General features: G+C 38.8%; 1 protein-coding gene across 9 annotated transcripts in view; it reads right to left on the bottom strand.

The window, feature by feature from the left end:
• Positions 1-18,198, bottom strand: part of TRPM3 (transient receptor potential cation channel subfamily M member 3) — a 785,382-nt gene extending 767,184 nt beyond the window's left edge. For 5 of the 9 annotated variants that reach the window (XM_032308281.1, XM_032308298.1, XM_032308285.1 and 2 more), the window contains exon 1: positions 15,621-18,198. In XM_032308281.1, the coding sequence (XP_032164172.1) occupies positions 15,621-15,803 (183 nt within the window). In that variant the 5' untranslated portion in view covers positions 15,804-18,198. The remainder of the gene's footprint in view (positions 1-15,620) is intronic. The other 4 variants (XM_032308283.1, XM_032308288.1, XM_032308292.1 and 1 more) reach the window with 1 other exon arrangement.
• Between the last annotated feature and the right edge of the window lie 518 nt (positions 18,199-18,716).

Below are 18,716 nucleotides of genomic sequence, written 5' to 3'. Positions count from 1 at the left end.
GGTAATTACTCTCTCAAATTAAACTCTCAGTAAAAGCTCTTACCTACCTCTTAACTTGTCACATTTTTCTAATGGTAAATTGCCCACGTGCACACACTCGCACACACAAAGTCTATTTAACAAGGATCCTATGCTCAAGTTTCACTCAAATTTCAAGTTTTCTAGATCTACTTTTGATTGGCATCCCATAGTCAAATATCAGCTTATTTAAAAATTTTAAAAGATAACGAAAAAATTCAACACATTAAAAATAAAGGGAATAGTCTTATAATTATGTGAATACAAACATATTGCCCTGTTCTCACCCAACAACAGTGAGAGAAGTAGCATCAAAAATGAATTACCTGTTTTTCTTTTTTCCACTCAATAGTTTATTCCTGGACCTAGGCTTGTTTGCAAGGCTGCTAACAACGTTGTTTAATTGCTTTCATTATTCCCTACTGCCCTGACTTGGTCTCACCATCCAGACTGACATTTATTTATTTATTTATTTATAAAGAAATTTTATTTATTTATTAATGAAAGACAGAGAAAGAGGCAGAGGAAGGGGAGAAACATGCTCCCTGTGAAGCAGGGAGTCCATTGCGGGACTCCATCCCAGAATCCTGGGATCACGACCCAAGCTGAAAGCAGACTCTTAACTGACTGAACCACCCAGGCATCCCCCATAACGACCTTTAAGAGACCCCCACAAATCACCTTTGTGAGAGAAAAGAAGTACATAAACCTTGTTTATGCCCTTTTAATTATTTTATCTCTAACTCACAAGTTAGCAGGGTATTAAAAAAAATTATAGATTGATTGCTTCTGAAATCTATCTCTACCATTTCCCAGCGACCCTAGTTAAAACTGACTTAACTTCTCTGAAATTTAGTTTCTTCATCTGTGCTTTGGGTATCTGCATAAAGCCTACATCAGAAAGATGTCAAGAAGATTGCATAAGAGATCACTTTAAGTGCCCGGTATTTAAAAAATACCAGATTGAGGGGCTCCTGGGTGGCTCAGTGGGTTAAGCCTCTGCCTTCGACTCAGGTCATGATCTCGGGGTCCTGGAATTGAGTCCTGCATCGGGCTCTCTGCTCAGCAGGGAGCCTGCTTCCCTCTCTCTCTCTCTGCCTGCCTATCTACTTGTGATCTCTCTCTCTGTCAAATAAATAAATAAAACCTTTAAAAAAAAATACCAGAATGATGCTCCCGTTCCTTCCCTTCTTCATCCTTTTTCTGTCCGGGATATGAAACACCTAAGTCTAGAGCTTTTTCACTATGCTCTTTCCTAGGTTCCGCACCCACGTACCAAGTTTCCATAACATTCCAGGCACTGAGCAAGACCTGGGACCACACTGATGAACAAAATGCAATTCTTATCCCAAAGGAGATTCTAAACCAAAGGACTAGATTGCACTTTAATCACATCTAAGGTTATGTTTGATAATCAGACATTTTCCCCAGGAAGAAGAAATAATGCCCAGCCTTCCAAAGGTTTTACAATGTGTATGATTCACAAACTATGCGGTAATACAATATCCTCTGGATTACCTCACTGCTGAGATCAATACAGGACCATGATGTTATCACACCAGCCTACCGGTCTGTCTCCATTGGTGGACGGAAAGGCACCAGTCGCATAGGGCATGGTATGATCACAAAAACATAAACAAACAAACAAAAAACTTGTTCCCTCCCCCAACTGTACTTAACGGGTAATGAGACAAAAGTAGGACTGAGCCATTATTTACCACTGGTTCCTTCTGCATTCATTTTTCATAGCCTGTTTATTTGGAGTATGTGGTCTTCACAACATGAATTAAGCTCTTGTTTTAGTTACTGTTACCAGTGCATTCTACTGTTACATCCAATAACTTGGCGCACCTCTTAAACAATAAGCTCTTTTTGTAGCTATAACCCAGATCATTCCCACTTTGTTCCAGGCTCTGGTAATTTGAATCATCATTGTTTATCTCTAAAGAAAACTAATTTCACTTAGTGCTGGTACAGGATAAGAATTTCAAATGCTTAAAAACTCCTATTTAATCGGGCTCCTTGCTCAGCAGGGAGCCTGCTTCTCCCTCTGCCTCTGCCTGCCATTCTGTCTGCCTGTGCTCGCTCTCTCCCCCTCTCTCTCTCTGATAAATAAATAAAATCTTAAAAAAAAAAACTCCTATTTATTTCCCACAAAATGGCTGCCAATAACTCAGAACAAAAGAAAGCAATTTTTTTTCTTTCCAAGTTTTTATTTAAATTCCAGCTAGTTAGCATATAGTGAGGAAAGCAATTTTAAAGTCAACTGTTGTGTTCAAAATGTGTCTTTACATGGAGATAACTTGGTGATATAAAGTCAAAAGGAATGAGAACAGTACTTTGAAATGGGAACCTGCTCTGGGCAGTGAGTTGGTGACAGCAGATGTCCATCAAGCCCATTTCTGCGACTATTACTCGATAATTCCTAAAGGACGTCTGTTTTGACAGACTTTATAAAGACAACAAAGGTAAAATTAAATGAATAGAGTTTATACACCTATGACCTTATACTTGGTTACCTACACAAGTTATAATAACTAATATTAATAATAATACCAACAACACACCACATAGCTATAACTACAGTAAAACCCTCGGTCAGGAATGACAAAGGAAAATATCTCGATCTTAAGTCAAGATCCAAATCTTTTCTCCTTATCTTGTTCTGTCTTGCTATAGACCCAGTCTTCAACTTTCTCTAGCTCCTGTTCCTTGATTCCCTGGTACTTTTTTGAGACCACTAGAAATCAACTGTAGAATTTCTGAGCTTTCAATACCCAACCACTTGCATGGAGTCTCCATCAGTTGTATATCTACAAATATATCTGTTTATTTTTCCCTAACCTTGAACATGTGCTAAAATTTCAAGCTCAAAACATTCTCCAGATATACAAATGACTCCTATACCGACAACCCAAGAATACCAGCTATAAATGCTATAGTCTCTCTCTCTCTCTCTGATGTTTAACAGGAAGATAACAACTCAAGGCCTGAGTTTTTCCCCACTCCTTAGCTCTCTGCCTTCCCAATTTGGAGGCCTCAGAGCACCTTGAAAACTTTCCAGTATCACCATCAAATGTCAAATTTGACAACTGTTCCTGAGAAAACAACCTGCTTGTGGCTTCTCTGAAGTTTGATAGTTTAATTGTTCATTGTCCAATTTGATATGGCTTCGGCAATCACTGTCTAGTGCTCTAGAAAATTATCAAAGTATTGCTTTAAAGATGTAATATTTCCTTCAATGTAACTGATCTTCAGTTCTATTTCCAGTAATTTTGTTTTCCACATCACAATTTGTGTTGTTTTGTATCATATTAACAAATTATGCCCCTTAAATTTATGCAATATGTCCAATATATTTTTTAAAAAAAGAAATAGGCATGATCTTTAAAAGAAAGACTCAACTTCTCACCTTATTTAACCTTAGCATTTGAAGACATTCTCTGTTACTGTGTCCTCACTTGGTGCTAATTATTCACCCTGCTTTCTTGCCTATTAACAGTAATTTGTAATAATTATCTATTGTTATAATCATTGTCTATTGAGTACAGGAGACAAGCACTTATATGAAAAAATCAGATGTCTTCAAATAACAGGGAAAAAAATAGCAAGAGTCCTATTTAAAAAGTAGTTGTGATTCAAACTTTTAAGTGGAGGGTTATTTTCATTCATTAAGAAGAAAAAAATCAATAAAACATTTATAAATTAGTAAAAAAAAAAAAAAACGCTGTTTGCCACATCTATATAGAATATATTAAATAAGGGGCACCTGGGTGGCTCAATGGGTTAAAGCGTCTGCCTTCAGCTCAGGTCATGATCCCAAGACCCTGGGATTGAGTCCCGCGTCAGGCTCTCTGCTCAGCAGGGAGCCTGCTTCCTCCTCTCTTTCTGCCTGCCTCTCCACCTACTTGTGATCTCTGTCAAATAAATAAATAAAATATTTTTTAAAAAAGAATATATTAAATAAGACTATCCCCCAAATTATTTTACCTGGGAAGCTTCAATTCAGCAAATCAAAAACTATTGGTCCAGTAAATTGATTTTCTCACTGATCTGACCAGTCTTACCAAGCTTTTTAGCAGACTAATAATATAATTAAGTCAATCTTAATATACTAATAATATGAATAATTGTTATAATACAACATTTACCTATACTTGCTAACTATATACTTAATACGCTTATATCATGTTATACACCAAATTGTACTTTCATCCCTCCCACCATCATAAGTCTTCCAGAAGTTTTATTCACATCTCTTCCTCCTGTAGCATTTGAGGTTTTATGCAGAGTGGGTGCTCATTAAAATGTATGTCAAAATAAATCATTCGTACTCCCAAATCTACTGGATATCCACTGTAGGAAAGGTAATTTCCACGTCTACAGTAATTATAAACTCAACACTCAGAAAGCAAAAGAATCTAAGTTTCGGTTACGCAGAATGAATTAATTCTGGAGATCAAATGTGCAGCAGGGTGCTTACAGTTAACACTACTCTGGTATTTTTGAAATTTACTAAGAGAATGGTTATCAACTGTTCTCACCACACAAAGAAAAAAGCAGTGACTATGTGAGGTGATGGATATGTTAATTAGCTTGATCGTTATAATCATTTCACAAGGTATACTACATCAAACCATCACACTGTACACCACAGATATATCTAATTTTTCTTTGTTAATTATAGCTCATAAAGCCGGGGGTGGGGGGAGGAAAAAAAAAAAGCAGTGAATCTTCATCTCTTCTGTTCTTTTGTTTGCCCACAGAACCTCATTCCAAAGAGATAAGCATTTATCATGAACTTAAAGGCAGCTTAGAGAAGGTCTTTCAACACCATTTTGCAATTTTGTCCAGTAAAGATTTAACAAACTGAATAGCAACATCTCCTTGCCTATGACAGGCAAAATAATGGCCTCCCAAGGAGGTCCACATCCTAATCCCTAGAATCTAGGAATATGTTACTTTACACGGCAAAGAAGAATTAATATTGCAGATGGAATTAAGTTTGTTAATTGCCTAACCTTAAAGTAAAGAGATTGTTCTGGATTATCCAGGTGGGTCCAATGTAATCATTTGAGTCCTTAAAAGTCAAAGAAGGAAGCAGATGGGAGGGTCAAAGAAAGCCGAATGACTGAAGTAGGATCAATGGGATGCAACTGTACTGACTTTAAAGAACAAAGGGCAGGGGCGCCTGGGTGGCTCAGTGGATTAAGCCTCTGCCTTCCTCTCAGGTCATGTTCTCAGTCCTGGGATGGAGCCCCGCATCGGGCTCCTTGCTCAGCAGAGAGCCTGTTTCCCCCTCTCTCCCTCTGCCTGCCTCTCTGCCTACTTGTGATCTCTGTCTGTCAAATATATAAATAAAATCTTTAAAAAAAAAAAAAAAGGGCAGGACCCAAAGGGCAGGACCCAAGGAACTAGGGTATCTTCTAGAAGCTAGAAAAGGCAAGTAAATGAATTCTCCCCTTAGAAACAAGAAATGAACACAGCTGACACCTTGATTTTTGTCTAGTGAAATTCATGTAAGACTTCTGAACTACAGAACTGTACGATAATAAACTCAATTACTGTGAGCCACTAAATTTGTGGTAATTTTTATGGCAGCAGTAGAAACCAAACACAATGCCCAAGACTTTCTTTTTAGCACCGATAGCAAAAACTTTAATACAGTAATAACTTGACAATGTATTTTTACACATTCTATTTCTTAATGAGAGCTAAATTGACCTTTATGATAAATAGACCAAATATTTCCTGATAGTTAACTCAACACAATAACCCAATTAAAGACTAAGGCCTGACAATAAACCTGCAGATCAATGCCGATACACAGTTCCTAGTATTATTGGTTCAACTTTTAAAAAACTATCTCTCTCAAGCATTTATCTTGACTTCACTGTATGAACTATAACTCGGAATAATGGAATAGTTGATGATGGGGGTTCCTATTCATAAAGGTATTTGAGCTATTAAATGAAAAAGGAAAGACAGAACTATAATATCACCATTTTGCAAAGCCCTGACAAAACAATGGATCTTAACCAGAAATCAGTCAAATCTAGTCAAGGGCCTGATCCAGTCCATTGCCCCTTTTCTTAACCTGTGAGCTAAGAACTATTTTTTTCATTTTCAAGTGATTAAGAAAATCAAAAGAATAATATTCGTGGCATAAATAATTATATGAAATTCTGATTTCAGTGTTTTATTAATAAAGTGATATTGGAACACAGCCACGCCCATTTACTTACACAATGCCTGTGGCTGCTTTTAAACAATAACAGCAGAGATGAGTAGTTGTAAGAGACGTTATGATGTGTGAAACCTGAAACATTTACTCTTTGGTCCTCTGCATAAAGTATTTGCCAACCCCTACTCTAGGTGATGATCAATAATGGTAGCTAACATCTGAAATGAGAGGCAAACAGAATACCTATATGGAAAAAATCAAAACTGATCTAGATTCCAGGTCAAACTGTCAAATCATAGAAATACAAGGGACAGAGGAACATGTAAGATGACACCACAGGGAGGTATTTAGCAGAATACAGAATGTAAGAAAATCTACAGGACAAACAAATTTATTTGACAAATGATCTTCAACAGAAAAAAAAAAGGAGATCAGGAAGAGAAACGTAACAGATGAAAAATGAAACAACTGTAATGTGCCAATTATAACTGTATTCTGATTCAGACAAACTGTGCATAAGAAACAGAATTATGAGATCACTAATGAAATGTGATCTTAATATATGTGGGTATTAGGAAACTACTAATTTGTTTACATTTTATAACAGTGTTATAGTTTTGTTTTAATAAGGAATCCTTATCTTTCAGATACTTTTTAGAAGAAATATGACATCCAGATTTGCCTGAAAACAATCTAGTGCAGAGGGAAGAAAAGAAAACAGAGTTACAAATGAAGCAAAACTGTCATGATTTGGTAATTGTTGAAGCTGGATTATGGGTGTATGTGGTAATTATACTATTTCCTCTCCTATTGTACATGGTTGAATTTTCCTTAATAAAAGGATTCTAAAACATCCTTTCCCAAAGGTCTTGAGGTTCATGAAGAGAATAATTTGGTCACCATAATTTATTTCAAAATCCAATGATACAGAGCCCAATAGTAAAAATACCAAAAGCAAAGAGTATCTTATATTTTTCAGTATGGTAGAAATTTCACATTTTATCTCTAAAAAAGTCAACAAATTCACCTTCAGTAAAAACACAGAGTAACACACATTTCAGGCCTACTGTGGAAAATAAACATCTTGGAGAAAACAAGCTGATTTTATTTTCTACAATACTTTCAAAACAAGAAGCTCAATATAATCATTAGCCTTTTATTACATCTTGGCTGTAACCAACAACATTCTAAACTCAAAAGAACTGAAGACCACAAACAACACTTCCCCATCAAGCAAAGGCAACTTTTCCTTTTGGTATTTGATGTAACACCTCTAGTTAATTCCAAGAGTTAGGTAACTATTACCATTTAGCAAGTATCTCTTGCCAGGCACTGCACTAGCTACACAATACATTTAACTTTCACAATTCATCCTGGAGACAGGGATTACCGTACTCATTTTATGAAAAAGGTACGAAGACAAGAAAGGTTAAGTTGCAAAATCAGTTAATGACCTGAGACAGACTTAAAATCAAGTCTGTCTGATTTGAATGCCAATATAATCTCAAAGCAGAAGGCCAGCGTCACTACCTTTCAGCCCCTTGCAAATTTTGACTCTGTTCAGAGGTTAGGATTTATAACATAGACAAGCTTGATATTTCTCTGGTGCAAAACAACTACAAAGGAAGCCCTGGTCCTTACGTCTTCCAAAAAGCAAGGTCAGTTCCTGAATTTTTACCTTGTCAAAAAATATTTGGGGGGCTTAAGTGGGTAGAAGAAGAATCAATGAAACAAGATGGAATTGGGAGGGAGACAAACCATAAGTGACTCTTAATCTCCCAAAACAAACTGAGGGTTGCTGGGGGGAGGGAGGTTGGGAGAAGGGGGTGGGATTATGGACATTGGGGAGGGTATGTGCTTTGGTGAGTGCTGTGAAGTGTGTAAACTTGGTGATTCACAGACCTGTACCCCTGGGGATAAAAATATATGTTTATAAAAAATTAAAAATTAAAAATTAAAAAAAAATATTTGCAAGAACCGACAAGTACAAAGATGTTAACTAAATATTGTTTGTAACCGCAAAAAAAAAAGGAAAAAGAAAAAAAAACTAAACTTTTTATTGTAGAGAAATGAATAAACTATGTGTGATATAAACATACACTAAAATAATTTGCAACATTTACATATAACCATATATCTCCAAAAATATAATGTTGAGTGAAAAAAGCAAATTGCAAAAGAGTATGTCTCACAATGCATGTAAAATTTTAAACACATAGAACCATACTATTTACACATTTTATGAGTATATAAATATAGACTAGAGTTATCTAAAAAACTATATGAGAAAATGAACTTCAAGTTCATAATATTTCTCTTTTTTTAAGATTTTATTTATTTATTTGACACAGAGAGAGAGAGATCACAAGTAGGCAGGGAGGCAGGCAGAGAAAGAGAGGAAAACAGGCTCCCCGTTGAGCAGACAGTACGATGTGGGGCTCCATCCCAGGACCCTGAGACCATGACCTGAGCTGAAGGCAGAGGCTTAACCCACTGAACCACCTAGGCGCCCCAAGTTCAGAATATTTCTTACCTTTGGAGAAGGAATCAGGAGAATGGTAGGGGAGTATTTTAAATGTGCCTATAACATTTTACTTCTTTTTAAAGACATGAAGAAAATATGCCAAATTATTAATCTTGGTTTAATATGTATTATGAGTATGTAGATCCTTTTCATAATATTTTCTATGATTTTTCTATTTTTTCCTATTTTCAGACAATTTAAGTTTTAAATAAAAATAAATAAATATTTTTTCTTTATATAAAAAGAAGACAAAGACTTGAGTGAATTTGACACTTGGTGGGAAAGGAAGAAGGAATTCTCCTGATAGAATTCAGGAGAAAAGAGACAAATATAATTCACCTAAGGCCACACAGCTAATAACAGACAAAGCCAAGATTCCAATCTAGATCTGTTTGATTTCAAAGCACCATATTATTCTCAAGATCAATTTGGATTTTCCATACAACTCCCAAAGTAGAGATGACGTGCATTCAAACTGAGCCTCCTAAGAACGCTTATCGTTAGAGCCCTCCCCTCCTAATCTCACTGTTGTAAAGTCCATTCCCAAGGAAGTCCTAGAAAAATCAACCTTCAGTGTGAACAAAAACCTGGCATGAATGTATTCCTTTTTGTGTGACTAGTTTGGGGTTGAAGTTCTGGCATTCTAGAGAGTTATTTGTAATGAACATGCAATCTCATGACATTGAATGCATGAATTTGCAGTTCGATGTGTCAACTCTGAACTTAGATAACTATCTTCAGAAGAGCTAAAGTAGTAATTCCCACCTTTTGAAATCTGCCTGAGAATTTTCCCACATTCCTTGAGGTATTTAGAGAGATCAAAGTGAGATAAAAAGTTATATTTCAGCAATCTTTGAATTACAAACAAAAGTTTTCTTAAAAATGCACATGTTTTGCATAACTTGTGAATTAATTTACCAACATTATAGACTAAATATGTATTAAGTAAAACCTGCAAAAGAATAAGCAATCAGGCTATGGTGAGTGCTGTGAAGTGTGTAAACCTGGCGATTCACAGACCTGTACCCCTGGGGCTAATAATATTATATGTTTATTAAAAAAATAAAAAATTAAGAATAAGCAATCAGATCCAGTGTCCACCAGGCAAGTTTGTAAGACAAAGAGAGGACAGAACCAGGATTGAAAACTAGCAAAAAATAGGTCTTCAACTCTCACGTAAAACAAATCCCAACTCCTCCAAGGCTATGGCTTAGTTTGACTACTCTTCTTTCTTCCTACTTGTTTAAACCCTTTAATAGGTTCTTCCTCCAACAAATAAACATGTTTGAGTCTCTCCCATCTTGCCACACAAGAAAAAGGAAAGAAAATGCTTCTGCCTGTTTCTCTTTGCTCTCATAGCCAAGGACTTAACGTCTACCTCGTATTAATGAGAAAATCCTATCTATTAATGTATTTATTAATTGGTCAATTCATTCATTGAACAAACATTTGAGGGCCAGCTATACACCAGGCACTGCTCAAGGCATCTGGATAAATTAGTGAACCAAAGATCCCTACCTTTGTGGAGCTTACATTTTAGCTGAAGTCAGGCAATGTGTAGTAAGTTAGGTGCTGTGCCTGGAGAGTGCCTGGAAAGTACTAAGTACTTGACAGTGTGTTTGTCCTTGATGCGGTTGCTTCTCTGTCTCATCTGCCTTGACTTCCACTCACTGCATTCAGGTATCCACTCTCATGAGTAGCTGAAAATGACTGCCCTGGTTCCAAATTGCCAAATCCACACAACTCTTCTGCTTCCTCATCTTTTGAGAATCAGGCGTCAAGTGGAGGATGCTTTTTACCTTCATTCCTCATCACCATCACTTAACAGGCATTCACTACTGTAACTTTCTCTCTATTGTATTCTGACCACAAAGCAGACTTCGTACATCTCTGTCTGGTTGCTTTGTCTTGCATGAAGACATCAGTTCTATTAGGAAAGTTGTTCAGTACCTACTAGGCTGCCTAACACTTCCTAGGTACTCAGTGACTATCAGATGAATTAAAGTTTGCTTCAGTGCTGTTCTCCATCATCCTTGCATTTTTGCTCCATGAGTCCTCTCTGGGTTTTGCCAAGGAAAGAAACAACAAGTAAAGCCAATGCACAGACCATCACAGCTGGCTGAGACAAATGACTATAATGTGTTGCTACTATTTATAAATGATTTTTAATGATTCAATTGCTTTTTCAAGATCTCAATAAATAATGGCAGGAAGAACTGTTCTAATATATTTTGGAATAATTGAAAACACATTTAACCATCACTATACAAGGGTCTTTTCTTCCTCAGAACTTAAAATATTTGAATTACTCACTAGCCATCTAATATATTTGTGGTCCTCAAATTAAAGATGAAACTAAATTTATTTCACTGTTCACTGTGACCAATAAAATAAGCCACTATCAGAAAATGGTGTTTTTCCCCATCAAAAATTCACAATAATAAGAAAATACATCTGTACTCCTGAGTGATACAACATTGTCCCTTTTTTTAATTATTATCATTTTTTCAACACAGTGAGTAAAAAGCAGACAAAAATCAACCTGTCAAGAAACAGTTACACAGTAATGGACTAGCCCTGCAGGGGATTCATTCTGATTTTACCAGGAGAGCCCTTTGCGTACCTAACAAGAACAAACCATTAAGGGTTTAACGACACTGTCCTCACGTATCAGAACACTGAAAAGGGAGCGAGGATCCTTTTCACCAACTTGCTGCTGTTTCTGCTACAGCCATCACCAGAATTACCATCCACATCAACCTCAAAAGACCAACTGGTTGGGAGAAGGGTTTTTCTCACTTTAGCCCTGCCTTTGACTCAGCTTTCCCTCATTTATTATAAGACCCTGAAGGACCCAGCTTTTGGCAGGAATAACCGGAAGTCACTTCCTAGGCCGAGAAGGGACAAGTCAGCCCGAGGAAGGGAAGCAGATTTGTTCCTGGAATCCCTCCCTGCCCACATCGCCTCTCACACAGCTGTAGGAAGACACAACTTGGTACCCAGCTGTACTGGACTCGTCTACTTTGCAGGGCTGCTGTTTCTATACACTCTCAGCTGCCCACTTCTCTGCACAAGGCGTGATGTTCTGTGGTTGGCACCTGCTGATAAGGGTAATTATAGCATTAGTGGAAGCAAGCGTGCCATCTAAGGTTGAAAAACAACTCTAATTACAACTCGACCATTTTACTCCCTCAGAATACTCCCCCCCCCCCTTTACACAGAGCTTACTTGGAGATTAAATGAAATCTGCATCTGTTTGAAAAGAAGCCCTGAAATAGTTGTGGGACTAGAGGAGGAAATCACCTTTCAAAATTAAAAACACTACAGGCTGAGGCAAACATGTGGTATTCCTAACACGGGATAGCACTTGCTGAATCCCCTTTCAATGGATTTCCCATGTATTTTTATGTGGGTAGGATTAAAACAAGTAACAGGAACAATAAGAACAATACTTCAAGGACAAATATGAGATCCAGATAGTATCGAATAGAGGCAAAGAAGGTTTAAAATCCTTTTATGCCTCCGGAGCAATTTAACAGTGGCATTATGTAAAATATTAATGTCCAGAAACCTAATTTCGTATCCACAATGCAAATATGTAACTTTTACATTGATATAACTATAAAACTGATACCAAACTTCTTTATTAGTTTACTGAAAAAACACCCCATTTTCAGATTTTAAAAAATATCCTATGACCCACGGTCAGAGAAGAACAAATTCCAAGGAATGACTATGATTAAATCCTACTTCACTTTATCAGAATTTTATGATTTGGGGTATAATCTGAGTATTGTAGATTACTGAATCAAACGGTGCATTATCAACTACGAAGCCTAAAAATAAGGGGAAAGAAGAAAGTTGCTTGGGAAAAAAATCTTTTCAAATCAACAAGGATTGATGTGTTGGACACATCTACTCTTGTGGCCCAGAACTTGAAAACGTGGCCTTTAAATACCACTATCAGGACCCAGAACAGCTTCCCCTTCCTCTTACCAGGGCACAGAGTAGGACTGCTTCTGCCTGTGCCAGAATAGAAGCAGACCCCAGGGAGCTAGGGCGAGGAGAGCACACGCTGCCCTGCCGTGGGCCTGCCACAGTCCACAAAGAATATCCCTAGACCAAGACTGCCAGAAATGTGACTTTCTGATTTCTCATACTGGCATCAAAATAATGGGGCCAGCCCAACCTCTAAGCTGTCTCTAAGAAAACCCCAACATATCTAGTGATAAGTAGACAGGAAATCTAATTACCAAGGTTGATTCCAACAGACCTCCCCTACCCTTGACACATAAAAATACCATGACTCAGACCATAGCAGGAAAGTATTTCTGGATAATCAAGAACATGGCAGACTTGCTGAAGAAAATCTCCCCCATTATCTATGATGTATTCATGCTTTGTTGTTAGTGAAAATGAAAACTAATGTAATCATTCCCCCTGGGGACAGAGTCATGGACTGTCATCGTTCCCTGGGAATAACTAACTGGAAGTGATTTCAAGACTCTAACTATAGCAGAAAAGAGAGTAACAGAGGCCACATCAATAAAACAACTACATAATCATTTCACATTCTCAAAAGAAAGAAGAAAGAAGGATCTAAGAACATTCCCATGTTTTATTACTAACTACCTTTTTCTACACTTATCTACTTGTCTTCAAAGAAAGAAAAAATTCTTCTATGATTTTTATCACAATGATGCCACAATATTTCTGACTACAACACAAAATGAATAAAATCCAGAGTCACATCACAGAATATCTTATTTATTCAGAAGAATAAATAAAAAGTAGCATTAATTATATTAACTGCTTCAATCACTTCCTTTAATCTGTCATTTAAGCTTTTTTTTTTTTTTTTGCATAAGATACAATGAAAGTTGAAAACAGCACCAGCTCACCTTAAGAGGCAGAAAAAAATCTTACCTTGAAGATTAAAAACTTTTGTCAGCATGTTTGTTGCAAGCCTTATTATTTCCTCCCTCTTGTTTGCATAAGTAAGTTGGGTGTATCACTTACAGATGAAGAAAAAGTCTTCGTTAACAACTAATGAAATCAAACCTTGATTAAAAACCACCATCCCAGCTCTAAAATTTACAAAACTTCATTATCTTTGTTTTAAAAATTCTGATAATTCAAATCATGACTAGGAGCTCTTCCTAGGTTTTTAGAACAAAATCGGTATCAAACAGGTCATGCAATGTGAGAATAAGCACAGGCGTTTGCCATAACCAGTTTTTAACTGAATTACTAATGTTTCAATTAACAAGTACTACAGAGAAATATAGCACCATCATCACCCTTAGTAAGCAGGAGGACACAGTTACTTTTCCAGATGCCTCCTGTTGTCATGGTATCCTATTACGTCCTCCCTCTCTTCTTGTATTTTTATTCTAAATAACAGACCTTAAGTTACTGAGCCTAACCTATGGTTCTATGAAGATTTTATACATTCCTGAGACTCTACCACACCTGTTGAACAGAATCAAAGGAGCAATATAAGAAGTTATTTAGAATAATACTTTCTATTAAAAGGAATAAAATTCTTAGTTCACATAATTGATGAAAACCAGAAGTCATCATTCCTATCTTCAGAATAATATTCTCCTTCTTAAAATATTAAATTCACCTTTATTTAAAAATGATATTGCAATGCCTGAAATAAAATTAATTACATTTTAAGTGTACTCTATCCATCTTTAGATTAAAAAAAAAACTTACCGACAACACTAAATATCAGGAAAAAAATATTTCAAATTTAGTAATATTTTTCTGCTAGTTTTTGTGAACAAGCAAACAAAATAAACATACCAAAAATTTTACATGTTTATATTTCATTCTGTTGAAGTAATGTTTTAAACGTCCTGCTTTTCACAGATTTTTATCCTTTATTGATGAACTCTTGAAAACAGAAGAAGGTACCATTATCCATGCTATGAGATACAATGCTTTTGTACCTCCCTTTTAAAAAATTAATTGTTTCTCCTCTATATAATATCTGCCATCAACTCTTCTGAATGTAAGGCATAGGTACACACACCAGCACACACACACGCTGATGTTCTTAATGATGTCTCCAAAGTTGAAGTGCTGTACCCTTGCTCCCTAGGAGCAACAGGAGGGCTCTCTGCCCTCTTCTGGAACAGAGTTCTTTCCCTCTAGGCTAAAGGAAAACAGGTAATATTTAAATCCTAAAAATGCATATGCAGCTAAAGTTTTTTATCAACTGTACTTCTGTACACACATACGATGCCTATATTAATTTCACTTGAGTGCTTTATATCGCTCTAATTAGACATTGAAGAGGAGCTGACGCATGGGAAAACTGTTTTCTGAACGCTGTGTATGTTAACAGGAGGATTCTAAGCACCTGGGATATTCTTGCTATTCTCTGCATGCAAATAACATTCTGCAAACAATTAAACGCACCCATTAACATAGTGGGGGTGTGGGATGAAAAAGAGCAAGTGTTAAGAGAGTGAAAAATGGCATGCCCTTCCTATTCCGCCCTCATTCAGCCGATGCCCAGTGTCTTCGAACAAGCCGCACAGACAGACCCTCGGGACGCACAGGAGTCACAACAATACACTCAGCAACATCTCGCACGCTCTGCTAATTGCGAAACTCCAACGATCTGCCAGTGAGCCCCTCGCCTCTCGAACATTTTCTCCATTTTTGCAAAGACACCCCAGACGTCAGGAGACCCTCCCCTCGCTGAAGAAAGGGAAGTCGTTCCTTCTTGCCCCTCCTCACAGCCCCCGACACTTTCGTTAGAAGACGCTCCACAAGTTCCCAGGCTCGAGCCCCTAAGGAGGCAAGTTCAGCACCATGGAAAGGGCTCGAGTCGCGGGCGGAGGGAGCAAGAGACGCAGGGGTTCTCTCCGGGCCACTCACCGGCGTCTGCTGCGATGGGAGTCCCGAGCGCTTGGTGGATCCCTGCTTGGAACTTAACCTTTTCCACGACTCGGCAAACCTGCCCCGGCTGGCGCTCCGGCTGCGCCTGCGGCTCTCCGCGTTGTCGTCGCGGTCAGAGCAGCCCCGCTCCACCTCCGCCGCATCCCTCCACTTCTTCCCCATGCTAAGTTCGCCTCGCTCTGCCGGGCAACACCCGGGCGCCGAGCTCTCGCTCCCGCCTCGCGCCACCGGGTCTCACTCCAGCCGGTGCGCAGCTCTCGGTTGGCGCCGCCTTTGCCTCCGCTGGCTCCTGCCAGAACCCTGCGCCCCGTTACCGCCGCCGCCACCAGGCTGCGCTTGCGTCCGCGATTGGCTGAACTGTCGGTTGGGGCTGCGAGCGCCACCTGCGCCCGAACCAGCTTCCTTTTGCGCCCCCAAATTGCTCTCCACCACCCCCAGGCGCCGCCTTCTCTGGGGGCACACGGCCCACGCCTGGGGCTATTGATGCGCCGCTAGGTGGTTACCGCCAGTCACCCCACCCCGCCCAGTCCAGTCCCCCAGACCTGCGGACCAACCACACCCCAGAAGCAGGTGCAAGCCTCTGTTCCCACAGTGGGAGACTCCAGTTGACTTGGAGAAAGACAGGAAGCATGCAACTTTGTCTTCCTTCCTTTTCTCTTTCTTCCCTTTCTCCTCTTTGCAGCAACAACGGTCTCCTAAGTATCCTTGGGAGGGGGCGGGGTAGAGCTTCACCTCTTTGTCAGATGCCACGCTAATTCCTTCTCGGGCTTGCGCGGATTAGCCCACTGGTTCTCAAACTTGGCTGCACGTTCGAGTTCCTTAATTTTTTTTTTTTTAATGCTGATATTCTTCAGAGTCTAATTTAATTGGCCTGGCTGGGGCCTAGGAATCAGGATAGTTAAAATCTCCAGTTTGATACTTGCTGCTCTAACCGCAATTAAGCGTCTGTGACAGCCTGTCCTATGGGGACACAGCAGAGGAGAGTCGTTGGAAGGGAAGAGAGGCAGAAGTGGGGTGTTCATTTTACCCTCACACTCCCGAGGCCAGCACGATGATACAGCAGTAAACGCAGAGAGGATGATCACCTGTGTGGCGAATATTCCCCGACACCTCGGCCTTGGTTCATCTATCTGCCTTCTGCTCATTAGAAGGAAACCCAACAGTCTCTCAACAGTTTTGTGTTAGTTGTTTTACCAGACTGAGCTGTCCTCCTGTTCAGAAATTTCCTTGATCAGATGAGAGAGAGCCAATGGGGGTGTCCCAAATTTAAAAACACTGAAACAGTGACCTTGCTCCTTATTAAAGGGAAGAAGGCCTAAAATCCCTCCTGGTTGAAAAGAGTTGTCTGGTTGCTTATCTGTTGCAATGGCAACAGACGCATTTTCATTTCTTTCTGAAATGGAACATTCTCTCTCCATTTTGAATAAGGCCAGGTCCTTCCAGGAGGAAAAGGTAAAAAGGGATTAAGAGGGAAGGGGAGAGGGTGAGAGATGCTGTAGGAAAATCTGTGCTGTGGTACCAGCTGTGAAATCATCATCTGAGTTGTCCGTGGTGGGTCTGATTAAGCAGAGGTTTTAGAATTGACTCGTTTTCAGGAGTGGAATACAGAGCTCTAAAACCCTACAGCTCTACACCTGTGTGTAGCGCTCCATTAATATTAATCCTGTCATCTTAAGCAAAGGGACTCACAGGGCACATTTCCTACCTTTTTAAACAACCCTCTGTGTCCAGAAATCACACACCCATATTAAACAAAATGAAGCTCTAAACAATGTTTGCAACACACAATGCCATTTAATGAGAAAACCACAGGCTGCATTTCACATTTCCTCGCTCCCTGTCTAAGTTCATGGATTTGAAACTATTAGTGACATTTCATGGAAATATAATAATTTAGTCCAGATTTCTACTCCCCACAAAAATGAATCAAAATGATTATGCATAGTTTACAGATTAAGACAGGTATGAGAGTTAAATACCAATTAGGGAGTAAAAAAAAAAAATCAGCAAATTAGGACTTAAATTAGATGTTTGCCTTTTCCTTAGTCGTCAACAAAGGGGAATGTAAGTGAAACCTCCCTAGGAGATGAAAAGCCTGTGTGCTAACCTGGAGGCCTTGAAAGTTCTTTCGATATAATGATAAAAGCTCTGCAAAGGACCTAAGAGGGGCTTTCCAGATGTATCGAGGCCCATAATCCAAGAACACTCACTTCTCAGAGTCTCAAGACCCTAGTTCACCCACATCAGCCCATTAAGGGGGAATAACACTGCTGTCAAGAATATCTATCACAAATGATGGCACCAGGACGTCTATGACTATTCAGAGCCCCTGGTGAGTTTTTCAGATACATTTAGAACATTCAGTGAGTAGTGATTGTAATTTTTTTTTTAACCAGTTTGGTCTAAAAATGAGCCTTGTATTGCTGTTATCTTAAGGCTGTGTTTTAAAGCCTTGTTTGAAGATGTTCTCTGCATTTTGTTTTTGTACTTGGCAAGTACAAGGAAAAATATCTGGGAACTGTACAAGAGGCTAAGTTAGACGTGATTACAAACAAGCAAATTATTAACCCTTCCCTCTTCTTTTTTTTTTATTTTTTTATTTTTTTTTTTAAAGATTTTATTTATTTATTTGACAGACAGAGATCACAAGTAGGCAGAAAGGCAGGCAGAGAGAGAGAGAGGAGGAAGCAGGCTCTCCGCAGAGCAGACAGCCTGATGCGGGGCTCGATCCCAGGACCCTGGGATCATGACCTGAGCCGAAGGCAGAGGCTTTAACCCACTGAGCCACCCAGGCGCCCCTAACCCTTCCCTCTTCTGATGTTCATTTGTCTTTTCCCAATTTTTCTAATAACTACAAACCGGAAAACTACATTGAAAGTATATCATTTTTCTTAGAAGTTAGCAGAGAATGGCAGCATCAAAGCTAAGAACATGTTTAAAATCACCAGCACTGAAAATCTGGAATCAAGGCTAGAAGCCATTTCTAGAGTAACTTAACTTTCCTGGAAGAGTCACTGTAAATGCAAAGGTGAGTCTAAATACATCAAAAAGGCTATTGGGAAGGATGCCATAAAA

This window comes from Mustela erminea, chromosome 12 (assembly GCF_009829155.1).
Source record: "Mustela erminea isolate mMusErm1 chromosome 12, mMusErm1.Pri, whole genome shotgun sequence".
NCBI lineage: Eukaryota > Metazoa > Chordata > Mammalia > Carnivora > Mustelidae > Mustela > Mustela erminea.
This window is presented reverse-complemented; position numbering and strand designations above follow the sequence as displayed.